The following is a 27,026-nucleotide window of genomic DNA, read 5'->3' on the forward strand; positions in this document are numbered from 1 at the left end:
ATCAATCCGGGAGCGTAGGGGAATGAAGGTGAGGCCTCTGCTGAGGACTGATCTTTCATCCTCAGAGAGGGGTAGGTATAGGTCCAATCAAGGATAGTAGTGGGAAGTTGCGTGTGGAGGCTGAAGAGATTGGGGAGACACTGAATGAATACTTTTCGTCTGTATTCATTCAGGAACAGGACATCTTTGCCGATGTGAATACTGAGTCACAATTAATTAGAATGGACGGCTTTGAGGTATGTAGGGAAGAGGTGCTGGAAATTCTGGAAAGGGTGAAAATAGATAAGTCCCCTGGGCCTGATGGCATTTATCCTAGGATTCTCTGGGAAGCAAGGGAAGAGATTGCAGAGCCATTGACCTTGATTTTTATGTCCTCGTTGTCTACAGGAATAGTGCCAGTAGACTGGAGGATAGCAAATGTGGTTCCCTTGTTCAAGAAGGGGAGATGGGATAACCCTAGTAACTATAGGCCGGTGAGTCTCACTTCTGTTGTGGGCAAAGTCTTAGAGAGAATTGTAAGGGATAGGATTTATGAACATCTGAATAGGAATAATGTGATCAAGAATAGTCAGCATGGTTTTGTGAAGGGCAGGTCTTGCCTCATAAACCTTATTGAATTGTTTGAGAAGGTGACTGAGGAGGTAGACGAGGGTAAAGCGGTAGATGTGGTGTATATGGATTTTAGTAAGGCGTTTGATAAGGTTCCCCATGGTAGGCTACTGCAAAAAATATGGAGGTATGGCATTGAGGGGGAGTTGGAGGTTTGGATTAGGAATTGGCTGGCTGGAAGAAGACAGAGGGTAGTAGTTGATGGTAAAGGTTCATCTTGGAGTGCAGTTACTAGCGGTGTTCCGCAAGGATCTGTTTTGGGACCATTGCTGTTTGTCATTTTTATAAATGACCTGGAGGAGGGGCTAGAAGGTTGGGTGAGCAAGTTTGCGGACGATACGAAAGTCGGTGGAGTTGTTGACAGTGAGGAAGGATGTGTCAGGTTACAGCGGGATATAGATAAGGTGCAGAGCTGGGCAGAAAGGTGGCAAATGGAGTTCAATGTAGGTAAGTGTGAGGTGATTCACTTTGGTAAGAGTAACAAAAAGACGGGGTACTGAGCTAATGGTCGGATACTTGGTAGTGTGGATGAGCAGAGGGATCTTGGTGTCCATGTACACAGATCTCTGAAAGTTGCCACCCAGGTAAATAGTGCGGTGAAGAAGGCATATGGCGTACTGGCTTTTATTGGTAGAGGAATTGAGTTCCGGAGCCCTGAGGTCATGTTGCAGTTGTATAAGACTCTGGTGCGGCCGCATCTGTAGTATTGTGTGCAGTTTTGGTCGCCATACTATAGGAAGGATGTGGAGGCACTGGAACGGTTGCAGAGGAGGTTTACCAGGATGTTGCCTGGTATGGTAGGAAGATCGTATGAGGAAAGGCTGAGGCACTTGGGGCTGTTTTCATTGGAGAAAAGAAGGTTTAGGGGTGACTTGGTAGAGGTGTACAAGATGATTAGGGGTTTAGATAGGGTTGACCATGAGAACCTTTTTCCACGTATGGAGTTACGAGGGGGCATAGCTTTGAATTAAGGGGTGGTAGGTATAGGACAGATGTTAGGGGTAGGTTCTTTACTCAGCGAGTCGTGAGTTCATGGAATGCCCTGCCAGTAGCAGTGGTGGACTCTCCCTCTTTATGGGCATTTAAACGGGCATTGAATAGGCATATGGAGGATAGTGGGCTAGTGTAGGTTAGGTGGGCTTGGATCGGCGCAACATAGAGGACCAAAGGGCCTATACTGCACTGTATATTTCTATGTTCTATGTTTTGCTCCTTCACAATCTACAGACCCAGAAAATAACACCGTCTTATTCCTCTACAAAACACTGCACCAGGTTAAATTAAGAGCTATGGCTTATATTTTAAGTTTAATCAAGAGACTTTTCTCCAAAAACATATAATCAAGAAAGAACCCACTGTACTCTCTTCTGTAGCCTCTCTCTTGGACAGACTTAAAACAACAATTAACTTAGAGGGGTGGGATGGTGGCACAATGGTTAGCACTGCTGCCTCACAGCGCCAGAGACCCGGGTTCAATTCCCGCCTCAGGCGACTGACTGTGTGGAGTTTGCACATTCTCCCCGTGTCTGCGTGGGTTTCCTCTGGGTGCTCCGGTTTCCTCCCACAGTTCCAAAGATGTGCAGGTCAGGTGAATTGGCCATGCTAAATTGTCCGTAGTGTTAGGTAAGGGGTAAATGTAGGGGTATGGGTAGTTTGCGCTTCGGCGGGTCGGTATGGACTTGTTGGGCCGAAGGGCCTGTTTCCACACTGTAAACTAAAGTAATCTAATCTAATCTGATTCTGTGTTGTGAACTTCGCCCAAACCGGTTCCTCCAAGATTAGGTGTGAAATTCACTGTTTGTTAATTTTTCCAGATGCACTCTGATGTCCAGCGATACATGAATTCAAAAATAGCAAAGGTAGTAAGTGTGCAGGTTTTCTCTCTCTCCTGCACTGTCCTCACCATGTGCTTCCTTTGTCTGCTCTTCTCTCTTTTAAAACTGCTGTTATTTTGACTTTTTTTTCCCCAAAGTTCCAAAACAATGCAACAGCATGTAAAACAGTAATTGCTGCTCTTGGAATTGGAGGAAATCACCTCCAACACCTAAAATACCTAAAAAAAAAGCAGATCTTACTGCCAGCATCTGGACCAGATTGGCCAATGGGCTGAGAAGTGGCAGATGGAGTTTAATTCAGATAAATGCGAGGTGCTACATTTTGGGAAAGTAAATCTTAGCAGGACTTATACACTTAATGGTAAGGTCCTAGGGAGTGTTGCTGAACAAAGAGACCTTGAAGTGCAGGTTCATAGCTCCTTGAAAGTGGAATCGCAGGTAGATAGGATAGTGAAGGCGGCATTTGGTATGCTTTCCTTTATTGGTCAGAGTATTGAGTACAGGAGTTGGGAGGTCATGCTGTGGCTGTACAGGACATTGGTTAGGCCACTGTTGGAATATTGCATGCAATTCTGGTCTCCTTTCTATCGGAAAGATGTTGTGAAACTTAAAAGGGTTGAGAAAAGATTTACAAGGATGCTGCCTGGGTTGGAGGATTTGAGCTATAGGGAGAGGCTGAACAGGCTGGGGCTGTTTTCCCTGGAGCATCGGAGACTGAGGGATGACCTTATAGAAGTTTACAAAATTATGAGGGGCATAGATAGGACAAATAGACAAAGTCTTTTCCATGGGGTTAGGGAGTCCAGAACTAGAGGGTATAGGTTTAGGGTGAGAGGGGAAAGATATAAAAGAAACCTAAGGGGCAACTTTTTCACGCAGAGGATGGTACATATATGGAATGAGCTGCCAGAGGAAGTGGTGCAGGCTGTTACAATTGCAACATTTAAGAGGCATTTGGATGGATATATGAATAGGAAGGGTTTGGAGGGATATGGACCGGGTGCTGGCAGGTGGGACTAGATTGGGTTGGGATATCTGGTCGGCGTGGACAGGTTGGACTGAAGGGTCTGTTTCCATATTGTACATCTCTATGACTCTAAGCAATAATGAACAAGCTTTGGGAGTAACAAGGGGCGTTACTTACTGCAGAGTACTTGATCTCTCAACTGCAGTTGGATGCAATTTGACTTCTGGGGTGGTAGGATAGAAACATGGAAAGAAGGATATTTGGATGCTATCTTGTTGGACACAATCATTCTCTAGTATTTGTGAGGAACAAGGTCACTTGCTATTAATCCGTCCAAGTCTGAACACTGGACAGTTTTGCTGCATTTGAACACAAATTCCAACATCAAAAGGAGTTGTTAATATTGCTAACATTCTGTAATCAACAGTGAACATGCCCACTTCTGACCTAATCTTGGAGGGAACATCACTAATTAAACAGCTGGAGAGGACTGAGCCTAGTACACTACCCTAAGGAACATCTGCAGGGAAGTCCTGTTGCACAGGTGATTGGCAACAACCACCACCATTTCCTGTGTGTTGGTATGACTTCCAACTAGGAGTGTTCCCCTATTCCCACTAACTCTGACTTTGTAAGGGCTCCTTGATATGCACTCGGTTAAGTACTATCTTGATACCAAGGGCAGTCATCCCCTCCTTCCCCTCAAGATTAGATCCTTTATTCATATTTGGACAACAGCGGTAATGAGGTCAGGAGCAGAGTGGGCTGGGCTGAAACCAGACTGAGCACCAGTGAACAGGTTTTTGCTTAGTAAATACTACTCATTAAATCTGTGTATGAACCTTCCCATCATTTTGCTAATGTTTGAAAGCAGACTGATGAGGTACTAATTGTAGAGTTAAATTTGTCCAGGCTTTTGTAAATAGGACATACTTGGATAATTTTCAACATTGACATCCACTAATTGACAATATTCTAATGGTACTGGAGCAGCCACATATTTCCACAAACACCACTGTCACTATAAGGTTCATTGGTTTTGTACAGAACGTAGACGATTGAATGGGCATGAATGTTCTATAAAGTGATATGGAGTAGATGAAGGGCTACTTGAAGTGCGTGGGTAAAAATGGGCTACCATTGGGTTTTGTGGAGCATGAGTAAAACTGTTTGTATTTAGGAACTCCAGTATCCAGAGTATGGTTCATGAATCTTGAAGGGCTATGAACTGCACTTCCTGGAGAGGAGGGGGTGAGATTGGGTATTGAGCGAGAGTGAGAGAGATTGAATGAGTGTGCACCACCATGATAGACAGTTTGTGAATGCAAGGTCGGTTTCACTACCTGCATCTTACTTCTTGGGGACACCATGGAGACACCAGTACTGGGATGACCAAGAATTCCAGAATCAGAAAGTCTACAATCTATAGTAATTAGAGGTACATTGTAATAAAGAACTCTTGTGTTCATTCTTCAAAACAAACATTTATACTTTACAACAACTGCAATGATCACCTACTATACATTCATACAAGCACTAGGTTAGTGTGTGATAAATGAAACCCATGCATATTCATCACTGAGCAAGTCAAATTTATGGCAATATTTTATTTTTAAAACTGCTAATTTTTTTAAAAATAAAGATATTCATATTTCCGCAACAATTCAATCTAAGAAATTTAGTTTTTTCAAACGTGACACATTCTTAGCAATTTCCAAGCAAAATAAAACTGAATAAAATGGCAGGATGAAACTTGCTCTACCTGATGTCGGGACAGCAGTTGTTTCGACTGACGACCCATTTATTTTTTCTTTCGATGTGATGGCTGGATTAGATGTTGCATTGAAATTTGCAATGTTTGGAGTCACGTCTTGCAAGGTCTTAATTGTTGTTTCAGTTGTAGCTAGTGTAGAATTCTCACTGGCAGCATCCGTTATATTAGACATTGGTGAATCGTCTCCAATAATTGAGGTTGATCCTGGGTTGGGAGTAATCTGAGCGGTAGTATTTCTTCCTGGTAAACTTGAATTTGTTAAACTTGGAGTGGAGATGGTAGTGGTAGAAGGTGAAACTAAAAGCAAAAAGTAGATCAAAAACTGAAACTGGCTAAGGGCATGCATTTAAAAAAAAACATTTTACATGCATGAAGCAGTGAAAGAGAAATAAAAAAAAGAGGGAATACAAGTATCACATTGAAAAAAGGGTTTTCATATCACACACCAATACTACACTGTATCCATTAAAGATACACAAAGTAAATTCAACTTTGTTAGGCTACACTCAGAATATGCAAATCACAACCTTCAAATTTGTGCAAAAATAGCTGCAAGTAAAGAAATACTCAGTTGACTCACTGGTATATCTCATGCTAAGAGCTCTGGAATTGTTAATTTAAAAGAAATTTCAAAACCAAGTCCGTGGAACCTATGGTATAGGATTTCTGTATGAAATATTAAAAGGTATATGCTACTATTGGAACTTGATTTATAAACTGATTTAAATTTATCTTAAAAAATCTACTTAATTATTTAACATGTAATGACAAAAACTTTATTGCACAATTAATTTAAGAAGTGATTCCCGATTTACAGATTGGAAATGGAGTGAAGTGCCTCATTGTCACACTATGTTGTCTCCAATTACACATTAGTTTTGTTTTCCTACCTGTCGTGTTCTGCGCTTGGAGACATGTTAAACCACTGCATAACAGCAGCAAAACCAGAAACCAGAAATCCATGGTAAAGCTGGAAGTAAAAGTCAAAACAATATATTAAGTATTTCATGCAGCACAATTCTCAATTGCTTAAGCACACTAAAATATAAGCTAATGCATTTGCATCTAAGTTTGAGATTCTTTTTAACCAAGAAAATAAACAAATGTTAAATTAGAAGATACCAGATGTCAAAATTACTATTCAGTACACAGCAATTTATTAACAAGGAAACTTTTTCTACAATTAAGAATTTGCTTTGAGCATTTCACTTAAGCACCAAATTTAAAAGTGACACTTCTTTCAAATGAGATGTTAAATCAAGGCTCCATTTGCCTGTTTGGGTCAATGTAGAGGTATCCACAGCACCATTTCAGATTCTTCAGACATTACCAAGTGTATCCACAAACTCTTAAGAAATTTCCTTTAATGTCCTAGGATGTTACCCATTGGGTCTGGGGACTTATCAGCCTTTAGTCCCACTACTTTCTTTAATTTGTTTTTCTCCAGTGATTGTTCTTGCACTGATTCCTCTCCTCCTTTTACTGCTCGCTTACCCAACAATTTTTGAATACTAATATTGTCTTATGCTTGTATCAATCTTCACAGTAGATGTTCAACTCTTCTGATTTCTCCTGGTTCCCCACTATTATTCCCCCAGCCTCATTTTTGAAGAGGCCTATGCTCACTTTGGCCTCTCTTTTCCTTCCCATACATTTAAAGAGGAACCGAAAAAGCTCAGAGTGTTTATTCCTCAAGTAGTAAAACTTGCACATAGATAAGTTTTTTAAATGCCTGATAAGTGTCAAGTTTACTTCATAAAAATAATAAATTATGATGAAGTGTTTTTCACTATCACTGGCAGCATGAAGGGGCTTTGCAGCCAATGAAGTAATTCCTAGAAAGCTTAGAAGGAAGATGGCATTGCTTTATATCCTGAAACTGAATTCACTATCTGAAACAGTGGTAGAGACAGAAACCTTCAACACTTTTGAAGGAAATAGCTGAAAATGCTCTTGAGATGCGATAACATATAAGGTCACTGGATTTAACTGTATATGAAAATTAAAATTTTAAAATGCTCAGGAAAAAAATTCAGATCAGGGAGCATGTGTGAACCAGTGAGTTTTGGAGGAAATATACCACTTAGGCAATCCAAGATCTCCATCGATTTTGTCCAGGATGTTCCCCCAAGAGAACACTCCAGTTTCACTGTAAACATTTGAGCATTAAACAAAAGCAAGTCATTTGGCTTGTCAAGCCTGCTCTACTATTCCATAAGATCATGGTTGATCTGGTTGTGGTCACAACTTTACTTACCTGTTTGCACCCCATTGCCCTCAACTCCCATGTTTGTCAAAGATCTATTCAACTCAGTCTTGAATAAATTTAAAATCCCAGCCATCTGTATGCTGGGAAATACAATTGCACAATGACAATCAAACAAAAAAGTCTTAAAAGATGAGCTTCATTCTTAAATTCTGCCCTCTAGTTCTCTTTCCCCCTCAACAAGAAATGTCCTCTCGTAATAGTTCCCCAGGACGTTCTTTCAATCAGATCACCTCTCATTTTTCTAAACTGAAAGGGATGTGGGCATAACCTGTTCAACATTTCATCATCAGATAAGCCCTTCATCCTGGGAATAAGCCAAGTAAAGTTCCTCTGTTGTTGTTCTTCTGAAGCAACTGTATCTATATTCTAAAACTGAGACAAAAACTATTCAAAACACCCTAGAGAGAGTCATAGAGATGTACAGCATGGAAACAGACCCTTCGGTCTAACCCGTCCATGCTGACCAGATATCCCAACCCAATCTAGTCCCATCTGCCAGCACCCGGCCCATATCCCTCCAAACCCTTCCTATTCATATACCCATCCAAATGCCTCTTAAACGTTGCAATTGTACCAGCCTCCACCACATCCTCTGGCAGCTCATTCCATACACGTTCCACCCTCTGCATGAAAAAGTTGCCCCTTAGGTCTCTTTTATATCTTTCCCCTCTCACCTTAAACCTATGCTCTCTAGTTCTGGACTCCCCCATCCCAGGGAAAAGGCTTTGCCTATTTATCCTATCCATGCCCCTCATAATTTTGTAAACATCTTACCTTCTCATGAACAGCTGCACTAAAATGTGCCTACTCATATTACAATTCCCTTGCAACATTTGACATTTTAAGTGCCTTCCTAATCACTTTATGTACCTGCAAACAAACTGTAAACAAGGACTTTGGACACTGTGCACACAGCTGGGCCACCACATCCTTCTGTACCATTGATTCTTGCAATCTCTCTATTCATTTCAGTGGTGTACTTTTTTTCTAGTCTTACCACTAAAAGAGACAAATTCATATTCGCCCAAATTACTCTCTATCTGCCCATGTTTGCCCACTTCTGTCTAAAACCTTCTGCAGACTTTTTACTTCCTTACAGCAATCCACTTTCCTAACTATCCTTGGTTTCATCAGAAAATTTAGCTACCACGCACTCTGACCCTTCATCCAAATCATTGATATAGACTGATGATGGAGGAGCTTTGCTGCTGTGGCCACCTTAGACTGTGCTCTCACTGCTGATGTAGAACTATCACTTGCTCCAATCACTGAGAGGAGCCTAGGAGGCCGCTGCCTCCAATCCTGCCACCACCTTCGACCCCGGGAGGCTGCCACCATTCCTCACATGGCCCACTCTCGCTGCTGTGAAGCCACCAATTAACCCGCCACCAAAAGGCTTGAAAGAAAAGAAAAAAAAAAAGAAAGAAAAGGAACAAATGTAAAATGAAAGAAAAAGGAAGAAAGCAAACAGGAGCAGATGAGCCCCAGGCTCAGGAGCCCACATGCAGCCTGCTATACTGCAGCCTTGATGACAAATTTGAGAAATGTTCCAGTGACACGTCAGACCAACAGGTTTATAGTTTCCCGATTTCTGCTTCCATCCTTTCTTCAAATAAGGAGTTAACATTTGCTATTTCCCAAACCGCTGTTACCTTTCTAGAATCTAAGGAATTTTGGAAGAATACAACCAATACATGTACTCACTGTACTGACACTTCTTTTGAGACACAAGCATGGTCCTGGGATTTGTCTACCATTATCTCCAAGAGAGTTTTCTTAGCACAGTTTTTCTGATAGTGATAATTCTTCGAAATTCATCCTTCCCTATTAAGTAACTGTTTTACCTTGTTTCAATCAGGGTCTCGATTCAATGTGTTAGGTGAGCTATGTAATGGGACAGATGTTGTTTTTAGATTAAAATTGTACAACATTATGTCCTTTTTTAAAATTTTCAAACTTTTAACCTTAAAACAAATTGATTGAGTGCCTTGAGCCCCTGATTTGTTTGAAATTCTACAATGCCTGTTTAAAAAGAACAGTTGGGTCACTGGCCATGCTTTAGCCAGATGAGAGTATTATATTAAAATATCTTTGCTGCTGTGTTTTTAATGCAGAGTGTTCACAAAAAGAAGAGTGCATTTTTAGTTTGATGTTTTGTTAAGATTTTCTATAGAACATTAGAACTTGAGGCTGGGCTGTTTAAATTCTGTTAATTATTGTTAAGACTTCGCTGGTCCCCTTCATACTCACATTCAAAGAATGTTGATCTCTACCAAAGATACCAACATGTAATTCCAACTGTTTAAATTAACATATTTAAAAATATTCAGCATTTGTTTCCCACGAATATTTGAGATTTAAATCTGAACTGAAACTGGCTCTACAATTGCTAAAGCACAGGAAATATTTTGTTGTTTTCTTGCTGTTCCAGATTTTGGAAATACTTTTCCTGACAACTTTCACATTAGCCAAGTATTAATATGTTAAAGGAAAAGAATTTTTGAAAACCTGATTGGGGTCCTCCGAGGGTTTGATTTTAGGACCATTGTTTAGAATTGACTGAATTATTTAGGCAGTACAATTCAGAAGTTTATAGATTGTATAAAATTTGATAATGTCATAAATAGCGAACAGAGTAACAGACTTCAAGATGGAGATTGTTGAAATAGGCTAGCATAATTTAGTGTCGTTAATGTGACTGTGTTCATACTAATAACCACCTTGGTAAGGAAGGGATGAGGGAGGAAATGCAAAGATACTTTCAGCAGCTAACATCTTCTCTAGAATTTCTCCATGCACAGGTAAAGCTTGCCTTCAGACCACCGCACACCCCTCCACAACCTGATCCAATGGATGCAATCAGTTCCCCAGTCATGAGCATGAAAAGTGAAGAACGTAACAGTGAAGAGGAGGTCGGTACACGCTGTGTCAGTGGCCTGTCAACATTAAACCACATGAGCTTTACCTTGTCTTTTGATCATTTAAGGAACATGAAGGTTCACTGATTAAGCTAACATCAAAACAGCCGGTTGGGCTCTGTTACATTTAATAGCAGAGTGGGAGCAGAAGCAGCAAACCTGCAACTGCAGTTGCTGCACTGCACTCTCAGACGCGCTGGTATCCTCCATCTGAAGCATCTCTGCAAGGACGGAAATGTTGTCACTTTTGTGAAGCATTTAATTTTCCTTATCCAAGAAATCAGACTTCTCCGTGGAGTGATGCACAAGGACAACCTGAATTTTGTTTTCAGGTTGGACTTTACTAAGAAACTTTTGGAGAACTGGATAGTTTCCACTTGATTTGGGGGGATGGAGTGGTCACTAAGGACTGTGGATTTAAGAACTTTACTGGTGAATTTTTTTTTCCCACATGGGAGGATTCTTCAAATTCTATTTACTGTAACGGACTAGTAATTTTTGTACTAATCATTGTATATTGTTTGTCAATAACTTACTTAAATACCGGCAGTCAGAGTCTTATGAAGGTTAGTAGTCACATCTCAGTGGTTATCATGAAATGATAAAAGGAGGGAATGTGTATAGAGTATAACAGGTAGGGAAAGAGTTAAATTCTGTGTTCTGTGAAACAAGAGGTTCAGCTGAACATGACTCAGATCGGAAAAGAACTTAGTTAACAATGGAGTGCTGGAGGCAAGAGTAACGGGTTAACAAGGTGAAAAAGCATTCATTATGTGAAGCCAGTTATTCATTGTGTAATAGTAGATGGTTTAATTTTTACTGTTGACACTCGCTGATTGTAATGGTCACCCAATCAATATGTATGTTACTTATCTGGATGCTCCTCCCTGTAAAATGAATAAATAATTCATTGAAAAACTGCTGTTCCAGAGAAGATGGTGAACTCCTGTTTCTGTGCAAGTGGGCGATCGTTCTCTCTCCCTCCAGGGCCCGGAATAAAGATGAAGGATGTAAAGCTATACTGTTTCCCTGAGCGTTTTGCTTCAACTAAGGTGACAGGACGGGACAACAATACCAGTATTGGCCTATTTCCCTCTGAACATTTCCTATTCATATACCCATCCAGTTGCCTTTTAAATTTTGTAATTGTACCAGCCTCCACCACTTCCTCTGGCAGCTCGTTCCATACACGCACCAACCTCTGCATGAAAATGTTGCCTCTTAGGTCCCTTTTAAATCTTTCCCCTCTCACCTGAAACCTATATCATCTAGTTTTGGACCCCTTCCTATCCATGCCCCTCAAGATTTCATAAACCTCTATAACAGTCTTCCCTCAGCCTTCGACACTCCAGGAAAAATAGCCCCAGCCAATTCAGCTTTGCTTTATAACTGAAATCCTCCAACCTTGGCAATATCCTCACACATCTTTTCTGAACCCTTTCACAAGTTTCACAACTTATTTCTTATAGCAGGGAGACCTGAATTGCATGCAGTATTCCAAAAGTGGCCTGACCAATGCCCTGTATAACTGCAAGATGACATTCCTTACCCAAATGTAACACCTCACATCTATCTAAATTAAACTTCAATTAGTTATTATTTACACAATACCAGTATCAACAATTAGAAATCATAACCCAAACTTGATTGGTGTGGTTAAGGGATGCTACATGCTGTTGTCAAAGTTAGGCAAAGCCCCAACCTACCAGAGTACATCTGCTTCAAATGGATGCTTGAAACATAGGGTTTCTGCTTACAAAATGAACCAAATCCATTGCAACAGGTAAACAAACAAAATAAGGAATAAACATGATGTCAATTGAACTGGCAAGTTTGAACACAAGGACTACATGCACAGTATTAAAAGATAATTTAGAGCTGGTCAATAACAAATGCAATATACCAGAGATAAAAAAAATGTAACACATGACAAACTATGTCAATGCAGTCTTCCAACAGGAGAAAAGGTTCGCTGAGAATGAATCACTGAAACGAAAGCACTGCATTTACTTAGTTGGGAAGGGTTCAAAAGCCATATGTGATGTATTGAAGCGGGGGGGGGGGGGGTTCGTTCTCCTTGTCCTTGGAAGGACATACTTGTCATTGAGGGAGTGTAAAAGGGGTTTGCCAGACTCATTGCGGAGACGGGGAGGGTTTGTCTTGTCATGTGACATTGAGGAAACTGGATCTGCATTCTCTACAGTTTTGAAAAATTAGAAGGGATCTCATCACAAGTTACAAAAATTCTTACAGGCCATGACAGACTGGTCACCAGGCAGACCAGAGAACATGGTCTGAAATGGCCTACCCCTTATTTTGAGATGGAGATCAAGAAGAATTTCTTCACTCATGGGGTGGTAAACCTTTGGATTCTGTTATCCAGAAAGATGCAGAAGCTCAATCATTGAGCATATTCAAATAGATATTGATAGATTTCTTGAAATAATTACATCAAAGGATATGGAAATATCCCAGGGAAAAAAAGTGTTAAAGTAAATGATTAGCCATGATCAAATGGAAAGCAGTGCTGGGCTCAACAGGATTGAATAGCCTATTCTGCAGCATCATTACACCCTTCATTCACACGTAGACAAAATAACTGAGCTCTGGAGGTGAAGTGAGGTGATTTGACATCAAGACAGGATTTACTAAGCATGGCATCAAGGAGCCTGAGCAAATGGAAGCAATCAGAATCAGGGAAAACTCTGCTGCTTGGAGGCATGTCTAGCACAAAGGAAGATGGCTGCAGTGTTGGAGGTCAATCATGTCAGCCCAAGGAAATTAATACAAAAGCTCTTCAAGATTGCGTTCTCAAGTCCACGGGCTATTCGACGCTTTGAGCTTATTCCACCATCTGGAACTGGATTATGGTTGATCCAACACTCATGTCCACTTTCCTGCCCTTTTCCCTTAACCCTACATTCCCCTACTGATCAAGAACCATCTCAGACTTAAATATACACAATGCGGTCCAAAGACAGCCTAAGGGAAGGAATATCAATTTCCTGGGTCCAGGAATCTTCAATTGTATCATTCACAGAAGTGGAAATGCTGTTGATGACCATAATACTATAAGACATAGGAGTGGAAGTAAGGCCATTCGGCCCAGCGAGTCCACTCCACCATTTAATCATGGCTGATGGGCATTTCAACTCCACTTACCCGCATTCTCCCCGTAGCCCTTAATTCCTTGTGACATCAAGAATTTATCAATCTCTGGCTTGATTTAGCATCCCGGCCTCCACTGCACTCTGCGGCAATGAATTCCACAGACCCACCACTCTCTGGCTGAAGAAATGTCTCCGCATTTCTGTTCTGAATTGACCCCCTCTAATTCCAAGGCTGTGCCCACGGGTCCTAGTCTCCTCGCCTAACGGAAACAATTTCCTAGCGTCCACCCTTTCCAAGCCATGCATTATCTTGTAAGTTTCTATTAGATCTCCCCTTAACCTTCTAAACTCCAATGAGTACAATCCCAGGATCCTCAGCCGTTCCTCGTATGTTAGACCTACCATTCCAGGGATCATCCGTGTGAATCTCTGCTGGACACGCTCCAGTGCCAGTATGTCCCTCCTGAGGTTTGGGGACCAAAACTGGACACAGTACTCCAAATGGGGCCTAACCAGAGCTTTATAAAGTCTCAGTAGCACAACGGTGCTTTTATATTCCAACCCTCTTGAGATAAATGACAACATTGCATTCGCTTTCTTAATCACGGATTCAACCTGCATGTTTACCTTTAGAGAATCCTCGACTAGCACTCGCAGATCCCTTTGTACTTTGGCTTTATGAATTTTCTCACCGTTTAGAAAGTAGTCTATGCTTGTATTCTTTTTTCCAAAGTGCAAGACCTCGCATTTGCTCACATTGAACTTCATCAGCTATTTCCTGGACCACTCTCCCAAACTGTCTAGATCCTTCTGCAGCCTCCCCACTTCCTCAGTACTACCTGCCTGTCCACCTATCTTCGTATCAATGACTGTACAATGTCTGCACATGCACAGTATCTCATAGTTAAGCAGTGCATGACCACATATAGCAGGTCCTAGACAACATTCAAACTCTGTCTGATAAGTAGCATGTAACATGAGTGCCACAAAAGTAACAGTAATGACCAGTCCCAAAGAGATAATCTAACCATCATCCCTTGACATTCAATGTTATTACCATCCCTAAATCCACCGGTATCAACATCTTGAGCATTACCATTGTCTGGAAACAGAAATTGGTCAGCAACATAATTACTGCCGCTACAACAACAGAGTAGTAGCTGGGAATTACTTGCTGATAAACTCACCTCTGTCTCTTCGATGCTTATTCACCATAACCAAAGCAAAAGGCAGGAGCACAATACAGTACCCTGCAAATGCTTGCATGAATGCAGTTCCAACAACCCAAAAAGCTCAATGGCATCCAGGAGAAAGTAATCTATTTGATTAGCAGACCAGAAATCAGCATTAAAGCACATTGGCAGAAGTGTGTACTATCCGTAAGATGTAGTACCTTCACTCCAAAGTAAGCCTTCCAATAGCATCTTCCAAACCTGTGATCTCTACCAGGTAGAACAATAAGAACAGAGATGTTGGGAACACTGCCAGTTGCATATTTCCCTCCAAAACACACACCATCCTAACTTGGAACGAGACTCCTGTTCCTCCAATTTTTCGGAGTCAAAATCCTGGAACTACTCTCAACAGCATTGTGGGTGTCTCTACATCACAAGGACTGCAGTAGTTCAAACAGGAAGCTCACCAACACTGTTTCCAGGGCTTAGGAATGCTGGCTTGGTCAGCGATGTCTACATTACACGTACAAATAACAAAAAAGTGAGCTTTGGGCTCCAACGTAAGACACACACACACACATACAATTAAATTCAGTGAATGGTGCCAACTGTATTCTCTCTGCCTACCATCAAATCAACAGCCAGTTAATCTTATAAGGATCTATATTGCAATGCAGTGTTTCACTACAGAGATGAAAGACCTGTTCCGTGACAAACTCAATACTGCTATCAGCATAAGTCACAAGACATAATGTGTTTACCTACTACAAAACTAAAACTTCTAAAAGAAAATCAGAAATTGCTAGAAGAACTCAAGAGGTCTGGCTGTCAAGGGTCACAAGATCCAAAACACTAACTCTGCTTTATTTCCATAGATGCTGCCAGACCTGCTGAGATTTTCCACCAATTTCTGATTGCTTCAGATTTCCAGCATCTGCAGTTCTTTAGGTTTTTTTGTTCAATGCTGGAACTTCTAAAATCTCACATTTTTCCTGAACGAAGGAACTTTTTACAAAGCTATTCAGTATTTTTCAGGACCAGCACTCATTTCCCAGGCATCTGTTCTGGTGCCTATATTCATTTGATGAAAACTTTACAGTAACTTTCACCACAGAGTCATAGAGATGTATAGCATGGAAACAGACGCTTCAGTCCAACTTGTCCATGCCAACCAGATATCTTAATTTAACCTAGCCCCATTTGCCAGCATTTGGCCCATATCTCTCTAACTCTTCCTATCCAGGTACCAATCCAAATGCCTTTTAAATGTTGTAATTGTACTAGCCTCCATCACTTCCACTGGCAGCCCATTCTATACTTGCACCTCCCTCTGCATGAAAAAATTGCCCTCAGGTCCCTTTTAAATCCTTCCAAGTCTCACCTTAAACCTATGCCCTCTAATGCTGGACTCCCCCACCCCAGGGAAAAGACGTTGTCTATTAACTCTATCCATGCCCCTCATGGTTTTATAAACTGCTTTAAGGTCACCCCTCAGCCTTTCCCTGACGCTCCAGGGAAAACAACACCAGCTTATTCAGCCTCTCCCTATTGCTCAAATTCTCCAACCCTGGCAACATCCTTATACATCTTTTCTGAACCATTTCAAGTTTCACAACATCCTTCCGATAGGAGGGAGGCCAGAACTGCACATAATATTCCAAAATAGTTGTATATGTTTGCTAGGAAATCTCCTGCTGTCTTGAAAAGATCTAAGAATGCAAGAAATCAGTTAGAATAGACCATAGGTGCCCTAGAACCTGTGCTGCCACTCAATACCATCAAAACTGATTGCTTGCTTCGACTCGATATCCTGCTCTTCTTATCCCTAGAATCAGAGATCAAAAATATGTCGATTTCAGTTTTATATTCACTCATACAGGATTCAAATTCTGCTGGGGTAGAGAATTTTGAAGTTTCACAAGTCTTTGAGTGAAGTCCACATCTTAGTCATAAGTGATCAGCCCTTATCATTTCACTGTGACTAATGTTCCAAGTTCCACAGTGATGTCTCCCAGAGCCATTCTAAATCACATATGTTTCAATGACATAAATGGAACACTGTCCTATCAAAGCCTTGCATAATTGTCCTGGATTTTATTCTCGGATTGCAATTGTGGCCAAAATGCTATACCATTTTCTTTCCTCATTGATTGCTGTACCCTGCAAGCCATGTACCTTTGATAACTACATGAGCCTCTGAACATCAATGTTTACAATTTGTACTTGTTTAAAAATTTTCCTATTCTCGGGCTGAAAGTCAATAAGCTCACAATTCTTAAGCCCAGGAAAAGGCCATGCAATCGCTCTCCAAAAAGTTTTTAACACCATTTTTTTCCATAAACTTGCAATTATTATTTTTCAAAGAACAATCCAAATCCCTTTTTAATGTGTTAATTGAACTGGTTCTCAGGCAGTGCATTTCAGACCTGAACTACTTGCTATCTCTTAAAGCCGTTTTAGATATCACTTTCACTTCATTTACTAATTACCTGTATTTCAAATCTGTGCCCTCTTGGTTTCAATCCTTTCATTAGTGGGAAATGTTTCTCTCTATCTACTTTGTCATGACCCTTCATAATTTTGTGCTGAAGGGTCAATGGACCTAAAACGTTAACTACTTTCTCTCCACAGATGCTGCTAGACCTGCAGAGTTTTTCCATCAATTTCTGTTTGTGTTTCTGATTTCCAGCATCCATAGTTCTTTTGGATTCTCATTTGGCAGAGATTTACCACCTGAACTTGATGCAAGAATAAAATTCTCTGTATGACTATTTAAATAATCACATAATTTTACATCCTGAAACAAGGAACTTGTTCATCATAATAAGCAGAATTAAGATATTCATAAAGCCCAATCTCTGGGACACCGCTTTATTTCAGCCCATATAATGCTGTTGAAATAACCAACTGCTATGCCAAACAGTGCAAGAACAACTGCAAGTAGATGTTGGGGATGAAGATATAATAGAAAATCACGCCATGTATTCTCAAATTTGATGAACATAAAAATTCACTTCCAATGGATTTAGAGATGCAAGAGGTAAACCCTAAAAAGACAATCATTGGAATATTAATAGATGGTGCTGGCATGGTGGCAATTTCACTGGACAAGTAAACCAGAGGACTAGATATATGCTCTGGGGACATGGGTTCAAATGCCACCATGGCAGAATTTGGAATTCAATAAATATCACAGTTTGAAAACTAGTCTCATGGCAATTGTGTAATCGCTGTTGCCTGCTCCAGCGATTACTCCAGTTTTGCTCCAGTAAAACTAAACTAAAACAAAAATTTCACTAATATCTCTTAGGAATGAAATCTGTCATCCTCACCCTGTTTGTAAACCATTCAACGCCAAACTCTCACGATTGTGGTGGACTCTAAAGTGCCAGTTACAGTGGCCCTATAGCAATGCTGTTTTAACCTCTAATAGGTCACATAGCATTGACCCTGGCACAGGAAATGACAGTAGCAAATCCAGCCAGGGGCTTCAGTGAAAACTAGGAGAGCAGACCACAGCAACAACCTAGCTGTTATATACACTGAATCAAATCTTAGATGACGACGGCAAGGACATCACCATCCCTAGCCCTGGATACAATCTGAATAAATGGCTGGAAAAAGCCTGAAGAGCTGGCAGAACAATGATGAGTCAGCCTTGGAGTCCTCAACATTTAACTTCGAAGTCACATGGCATCAGTTCAAAAAAATAATGGGCAAGACATCCTTTTGCAAATTGCTCTGCCGTTGTCTAATGAATTAGTACTCCTTCATATTCAATATCACTTAGTTAGAAGCGCTGAGGATGGCAGGGTACAGAAAGCACTCTGAATGGTGACTTCAAAGTCCATCATCAAGATCACCTCAGCAGCACAACTGATTAAGCCCTATAGGGTAGTCTTACTTTGGTGGTGGACAAACAGAATCAATCCTGAGAGATTGGACAAACTCTCATTTAGAAAAGCATGTACTGGTTAGAGATGTCAGCATAGCTTTAAGGAAAGATCATTTGATTCGACTCTCTGAAGTGACAAAGAGGATTGATGACAAAAGAGCAATGAATGTTGTCTACATAGATTTGAGTAAGGTATTTGACAAGACCCTAAATGGCAGAGACTGGTTAAAACATAAAAGCCCAGGGGATACAGGGTAATGTATTGAATTGGATCCAAAGTTGGCTTGGTAGTAGGAAATAAAGAGCAATGGGCGATGGCTGCTCTTATGAACGGAAAGCTGTTTCAAGTGGTGTTCCACAGGGCTCAATGTTCGGATCTCTGCTGGTCTTTTTTACGCATTAATGATTTAGACTTGAATGAGGCAGCAACAATTAGGAAATTTGCTGGTTAGCGTAGAGGTTAGCTGTAAGCTCCAAAATTACATGGGTTGGTGCAGTGGGCAGGAAAGAGGCAAATTGAGTTCAATTCTCATAAGTGAGGTAATTTATTTAAGGAGGTCAAACAATAAAAGGGAATACACAATAAATGGGGATATACTGAAGGGGTAGACGAAGTGAGGGATCTGCACAGGTCTCTAAAGGTAGCAGTACAGATAGATAAGACTATCATGGAAGCATATTCTGCTTCACTGGAAAAGGGATAGAACACAAAAGTACGGCTGAGGCCAAAACTGGAGTACCCTGTGCAGTTTTGGTCACCCCATTACAGGAAATACATAATCGACTTGGAGAGAGTCAGTGAACATTTAATAAAATGTTTCCTGGGCTGAAGAATTGTAGCTATGAAAAGAGAGTGGAGAGGTTGAGATTGCATTTCATGAAACAGAGAAGGCTAAGGGGTGATATGATTGCAAAATACAAAATTGAGAGAGGCATAGATGGAGTAGACTGGAGGAACCTGTTTCACGTGGCAGAGATTTCAAAAACCAAGGTAATAGAATCAAGCTCAGTAGAAGGATTAGAGGAGATGTGAGGAAAAACTTGTTTTAATGCAGAGGGTGGTAACTGCCTGGAATCCACTGCCTGAATTAGTGGTGAAGGCAGATATCCTAAACTCTCTTAAAAAGTACCTGGACCTGCATTTAAGTGCTGTAAGCGGTAGGGTTATGGGCTGCATGCAGGAAGATAAGATTAGAAAGCGCATCTGTGTCTCTTTGGGTTAGCATGGATAAGATAGGCTGAACGGCCTCTTTTGGTGCTGTATCATTTCTATGGTTTTGCAGATCTCGGACATGGCTAATCAACTGCCACTATGACAAGTGGAAAGGGAAACAACAAGAGGGAAAACCTTGACTTGCCTTCATCAGTCCAGTAGAGTGAATACAAAGTCCCATCTTCATCCTGAAGGTATCTTATTGGTACATTGTTCTAATTTTGCATGGTGGTAATATTGCGCAGACCTGGCAACTCAGGCATTAAAGCAGCACCATTGGCCAGTCATGAATGGTAATGAACAATTTAACATATTTCCACAAATATCCCCATCCACAATAAAGGGGGAAGCCAGTACGTCAGTACAAAAGACAAGGCTCTTCAGCCAGGCGTGCTGAATGAATGATCCATCTCTACCTGCGAAAGGGATGCCATCAACAAATACCAATTATATACCAGTTAATTATATCCACTCCACATGATACAATGAGATGGCTGAAGGCACTGGATCCTTCTAAGGTACGGAGCCTGATAACATTCTAGCAATAGCACTGAAGACTTGCACTCCAGAACATCTCATGACACCTCAAATACTGAAGCACGTGAAATGGAAACATCCAGGTTTGGGCTGACAAGTGGCAAACACTATTCATGGCACACAAATAGCAGGCTATGATTATTTCCAACAAGCCAAAATCTAATAACTATCCTTGACACTGAATGACATTGCCATTGCTGAATCCCCCACTATTAACATCATGAGTTATCCCTGGCCAGAAAATGAACTGGACCAACTCCAAAAATACAAGAGCAGATCGAATACTTGAAATTCTGCAGGAAGTAATTTAACTCATATGATTAGATTATCTAGTGTGGAAACAGGCCCTTCGGCCCAACAAGTCTGCACCAACCCTCCTAAAAGTAATCCACCCAGACCCATTTCCCTCTGAATGATGCACCTAACACAATGGGCAATTTAGCATGGGCAACGTACCTGACCTGCACATCTTTGGACTGTAGGAGGAAACCGGAACAGACATGAGGAGAATGTGCAAACTCCACACAGACAGTCGCCCAAGGCTGGAATCGAACCTGGGACCCTGGTGCTGTGAGGCAGCAGTGCTAACCACTGAGCTATTGTGCCACCCTATATCTCAATGCCAGTCCACCATCTACATGGGACAAATCAATAGCATAATGGAATACTCCCCACTTGCTTAGATCAGCGCAGCTCCAACAACACTCAAGAAACTGCACACTATCAGGACAAAGCAGCCCACTGAACTGGGGCCCTATCCACACCCTTCATTACCAACATACAGTACCAATAGTGTGCACCATTTGCATGATGCACTGCAGTAACTCACTGAAGCTCTGTGACAACACTTGTCAATCCATAGATTCTACCACCTACAAGGGCCAGGGTAGCAGATATAGAAGAACATCAGTACTTGTAAGCTCACCTCCAAGCCACACACCAGTCTGACGTGGCAGTGTATTGTCATTCCTTCATCGTCTCTGGGCCAAATGCTGACTGGGCCATCAACACTGCATCCACGCACAATGGTTTTAAAACTAGCCACAGAGCCCCCTCCTCAGCTACTTCAGGACAGTGACAACATGGCACCATGTCAACAATGTGGATAAGTGCACAACTATATCCTGTCCACAAAAAGCAAGTTAAATCCAACATGGCCAACTACTGCCCTATCTGTCTTCTATCAACAACATGACAGAAGGAGTTGTCAACAGTCCAGACAATTGGCACTGCTTATTGACCCTTAGTTTGGACTATTCAGCTCTTGACCTCATTGTAGCCTTGGCCCAAATATGGACAAGAGCTGAAATCGAAAGGTGAGATTAGAGCAACTGCCTTTGATGTTAAAGTAGTATTCGACAGAGTACAGCATCAAGAGTCCTCAGCAAACTTAGGCCAATGGTGTGATTAAAGCTGTGTAACTACATACATTAATATAATTTTTAGAATTTGGATTTCAAAATGGAGGCAGATGAATATGGACTACTTCTATGAAGGATGTTCTTTTAGCCAAAAAGACAAAGTTAAAGAGTTCTTCCAGGACATGTTCAATGTCAACAGGTAGGTGTCCCAACAAGGGATGATACAGTACTGGATCTAACTCTAGGGAATGAAGCAAGTCGGTTGGTCGAGGTGAAGTAGGGGTCGAGAGTGTAGTGCTGGAAAAGGTCAGGCAGCATCCAAGAGGCAGGAAAATCGACGTTTCGGGCATAAGCTCTTCATCAAGACTTCTGATGAAGGGTTTACACCCGAAACGTCGAGTCTCCAGCTCCTCGGATACTGCCTGACCTGCTGTGCTTTTCCAGCACTATACACTCAACTCTGAGCTCCAGCATCTGCAGTCCTCACTTTCTCCGAGATGAAGTAGGAGTCCATTTCAGTAATAGCAACCAAAATATTATATGTTCTCAGTTTCTGGAAAAGGAGAACGATGATCTGCAAAAAAGGGCTTTTGGATTGGAGGCAAGCAGATTTTATTAAAATAAGACAGGATCTGGGCAGAAGACAGAAAATAGAGAACAGGAACAGGCCCTTTGGCCTATCATGATGCTATTTCTAAACTCACCCTACCTGACTGCAAATTGCCCATGTGGCTTTATCCGCTGCCTGTTCATGTGTCTGTCTAAATGCCTTGTAAATGTTGCTATCATATTCACAAATGTGAAGTGATGTGATGTATTTTGGGAGGTCAAATGCAAGAGGAAAGTATCTAAGTGGCCAGACCCTTAGGAGCATTGATATACAGAGGGATTTTGGTATCCAAGCCCATTGCTCCTTAAAAGTGGCAACAGAAGTGGATAAGGTTGCAGTGAAGTGTAGAGTGTTCCAGGCACCTACTTTCCTGTGTAAAAAAATACTTTCCTCCTTGAAACTGCACCTCTCATCTTAAACCATAGTGTTTGACATTTCCACCTGGGAAACAGACTCCTAAATGTTCAGACTATGCACACATTTCATAGCTTTATAGAAATCGGTCAGTCTCCAATGCTCTAGTGAAAATAATTTAAGTTTGTCTAACCTGTCCTTACAGCTAATACACTCCAATCTAGGGAAGATTCAGGTCAAAAGATAAAAGCAAAGATAAAAGCAGCTCTGACAAAGGGTCAGTTAGACTCGAAACGTCAGCTCTTTTCTCTCCTTACAGATGCTGCCAGACCTGCTGAGATTTTCCAGCATTTTTCTTTTGGTTGAAGATTCAGGTGAACATCTTCTGGACCCACTCCAAAGCTTCCACATCTTTCTGAGTGCAACAAGCAGAATGTTCACAGTACTCCAAATATGACCTGACAAAGGTCTTGTACAGCTGCAACATGACTTACCAACTTTCTTTTCAATGACCCAAAATATGAAGGTTAGCACGCTGTGCGACTTCACTGCAACCTTATCCACTTGTGTTGCCACTCTTAAGGAGCTATGGACTTGGATACCAAAATTCCTCTGTATATCAATGCTCCTAAGGGTCTGGCCATTTACATATTTTCCTCTTGCATTTGACCTCCCAAAATACATCACTTCACATGTGTCAGGATTAAATGCCATCTGCCATTTCTCTGTCCAACTTTCCAGCTGATCTATTTCCTGCTGCACCCTTTCTCACTGTCCACAACTCCAATTTTTTGGGGGGGGCTCAAAATGGAAAGCCCAATCAAAATGCTCCCTTAAAAATAAATCAGCTAGCTATGCAAATGTATGCAATCCACCCACAGATAAAGGTCTCCCACAATCAGAACTAAAAATGACTATAAATCCCTGTAAAAAAAAGTAATTTATTTTGGAAATTGAATACCACATCTATAACAAGCACACAGAACACGTAGCTGTTTAGCCATGTAACCAACTATTCCATATGACTCATTTTCCCCTAGGTCACAGCTCATCTATGATAAATAGATACTTACAGTACTGCTTTGCAAGATTCCAGTGCTACTCCAAGACCAAAATTCAATTTTTTCCTCAGTGCAGGTTCTGGATATTTTCTCCAAGGGCCTTAGCCCTTATGAAAAAGGCAAGTGTTCAACAGCTTCACAAGCCAGGCTCTTATCCAAGTAAAACTTGCTGACTGAACACATAACCAAAAGTTAACAGAATAGAACATGAAATAAATAAAACTTAGTGAAGAAAGTAAAGATTCACAAAAATAAGTTAATTAACTATAGTGTGTACTGTGTCATCTGAGGAAGTGTAGCTGATTGGCTATGTTTTGAAAACAACAAAGAAGGAGTCTACACCACCCTTTTTTCAAATTTGGGAACAAATTTCAGGGATACCTCAGTATCAGCTGTACTGCTTTTGTGACATTTTCTACAGCAGCTTCAAGCTGTCTTTGGCCTTGAAATCTCTGCACATTCAATTCCAAATTAAACTTGAGTTTCTAACTCCTTTTGTCTTTCCTCAGGCTTGCCATACTTCCCTTGGACTCATTTTGCAATGGGCTGAGTCCTGGACAAGCCCAGTTGTTACAACCACACCAGACATATCCTCAATGTGGTCTGTGAATTAAGAAATTATATAAACTCAAATATAAACCCAATTTTAGTTTGAGCATTTCACTTCAAAAATAACCAGCAAAGTTATAGTCTCAAATAAAGATGACAGTTGTTCACTAAAATTGGAACTATTATGAGCTAAAACTACATTTAAAGGTTATCTTATATCAAATACAAAATACTTACAAAGAAGAAAGTAAGATCAGACTTTATAATCATTGCAGGTCCGGTTTGTTTGAAGATTCTCAATCAAAACTGAAAGAGTTGAAAACTTAAGACAAAACTCAGCCACTACAATATTTTTTTTTCCCCCAATAGTGGTGTTTACGTCTGCAGCAATTCAGCAGGATTTGAGGTAGTAGGGTTGTTGGTTTGTTGTTCTCTCAATGTTCTGCAGTTATGGCAATTGGAGATTTCCTGTCTCTTTCAACAGAATAACAACTGATTCTTCCCTTCTTGTGCTCCCTTTGCCCTCTCAGAATCAGAGAACTCCGACAGCATAGGTAGTCATTCAGTTCTATTACCTTGTGCATACCCCCCGCCTTTTCTCCATATCGCTGCACACCATTTCAATCCAAATAATCTCACAATGCCCTCTCGAAGTCCTCAATTCAATCTGCTTCCACTACATTGCAAGACAGTCCAGGTTGAGAGAAAGAAACAAACTGTTTACAAAACAATATTGATAGATTAAGTTAACAAAGGGTTGGCAAATGGAGTATAATGTCAGAAAATATGAAATTGTTCATTTTTGAAGGGGAATTAAAGAACAGAATATTATTACATGAAGAATATTATTACTGCAGAAAGCTGCAACACAAAGGATACATGGCCACAAAATACAGAAAGCTAGCACACAAGTACAGCAGGTCATGAGGCAGCCTAATGGAACGTCGGCCTTTATTTTAACGGGGTTTGAGTATATGAGTAGGGAAGTTTTAATGCAAATGTACAAGGTGCTGATGAGAGCAGATTTGGAGTACAGTGAGCAATACTTTTGGTTCCTTTATTTAAGGAAGGGCATCATTTCATTGCAACCAGTTCAAAGAAAATTCACTGGGATGTTCCCTGGTAGAGAGGGATTGTCTTATGAGCAATGGCTAAACAGGTTGGGACTCTGCTCACCAGTGTGTAGAAGAATAAAAGGTGATCTCATTGAAACATTCGGAAATCTTAATGGTTAAAACAAGAACAGAAAACAAAGTATTACCAAAAAATGTCTTACATGTGCTGGAACTCTAAAACAAGAGAAATTGCTCAATAAACTCAGCAAGTCTGGCAGCATCTGTTGAGAGAAAGTAGTCAACATTTTGGGTTCAGTGATTCTTCTTCAGAACTGATGGTAACTAGGAAAGGGTGATATATGCGCTGAAGAATTGGGGGAGGTAAATATATGTGGAGATTGAGCCCCAGAGAGAAAGTACAGCAGTTGGGCAGGCAAAACAATGGATAATGGTAAGCTAGAGAAAAAGAAAAGTTTCTGATGGGGACCATTTGTGGGTAAGAATGTGTTGGCTGTGATAAGATCAAAGGGTGAAATGGCAAGACTTGGGATGTGGGGCTGGGTAAAGGAATGGAAGAAGGTCATACATCCATAGAAATATATAGCACAGAAAACAGGCCCTTCGGTCCAACTCATCCATACCGAATAGATATCCTAAATATATCTAGTCCCATTTGCCAGCATTTGGCCCATATTCCTCAAACCCTTCCTCTTCATACAACCATCCAGATGACTTTTAAATGTTGTAATTGTACCAGCCTCCACCACTTCCTGTGGCAGCTCATTCCATACATGTACCACCCTCAGCGTGAAAAACTTGCCCCTTAGGTGCCTTTCATATCTTTCCCTTCTCACCTTAAACCTAGGCCCTCTGGTTTTGGATTCCCCCACCCTGGGGAAAAGACCTTGTCTATTTACCCTATCCATGCCTCTCATGGTTTTATAAACTTGTGTAAGGTCAACCTTCAGCCTCCAACGCTCCATGAAAAATATCCCGAGCCTGTTCAGCCTCTCCCTATAGCTCCAGTCCTGGCAACATATTTGTAAATCTTATCTGAACTCTTTCAAATTTCATAACATCCTTCCTCCAGCAGAACAACGACTGTGAGGAGTGTCAGGGATCAGCCATGAGTACATAATGGCAGACACGCTCAAAGGGCCAAACAGCCTATTCCTGATACTACTACTAATGGTTTCATCAGATTCCCATAATTACAACATAGTTACAGTGCAGGAAGCTATTTGGCCCATTGCAAACCCATTTTTTTCTCACCTTGTATTTGCTTTTTATTAAACAACATATTTTAAAACTGTGCCCTCTGATTCACTATCCTTGTATAAGCAGAAAAATCTTTTCTCTATCTTTCTCCAGGCCCTTTATGATTTTGAAAACATCCTGCAAATCTCTCCTTAGTCTCCTCATCAAGAAACAATCACAACTTTTTCAATTTATCTTAATAATTCTTTTATTCCTGGAAATATTCTGATAAACCTCTTCTGCACATTCTCCAATACATTAACATCCTTCTAGAACTGCATGCAATACTTCAGATGAGGTCTAACCAGCATCGTATACAAGCTCAGTATAGCTTCCTTGATCTTGTACAGAACCAATTCTGGCCCATTCAATTCATTGAATCATAGAATCCCTACAATGTGGAAACAGGTCATTCGGCCTAACCCTCCCACCCAGACTTATTTCCCTACCCTATTACTCTACATTTCCCATGACTAA

At 40.9% G+C, this 27,026-nt stretch overlaps 1 protein-coding gene across 7 annotated transcripts in view; it reads right to left on the reverse strand.

Annotated features, from left to right (window-relative positions):
* ptpra (protein tyrosine phosphatase receptor type A) overlaps positions 1–27,026 on the reverse strand; it is a 313,384-nt gene that overhangs the window by 208,849 nt on the left and 77,509 nt on the right. For 4 of the 7 annotated variants that reach the window (XM_043701012.2, XM_043700779.2, XM_043701093.2 and 1 more), the window contains exons 3-4: positions 6,076–6,155; positions 5,174–5,482 (exon numbers count right to left, since the gene is read on the reverse strand). In XM_043701012.2, the coding sequence (XP_043556947.1) occupies positions 5,174–5,482; positions 6,076–6,148 (382 nt within the window). In that variant the 5' untranslated portion in view covers positions 6,149–6,155. Of the gene's footprint in view, positions 1–5,173; positions 5,483–6,075; positions 6,156–23,700; positions 23,862–27,026 lie in introns of those variants that run through there. The other 3 variants (XM_043700933.2, XM_087991459.1, XM_043701260.2) reach the window with 3 other exon arrangements.

This window comes from Chiloscyllium plagiosum, unplaced genomic scaffold, assembly GCF_037043375.1.
Source record: "Chiloscyllium plagiosum isolate Xiang-an unplaced genomic scaffold, Cpla_swu_hap1 HiC_scaffold_1, whole genome shotgun sequence".
Taxonomy (NCBI): Eukaryota; Metazoa; Chordata; class Chondrichthyes; order Orectolobiformes; family Hemiscylliidae; genus Chiloscyllium; species Chiloscyllium plagiosum.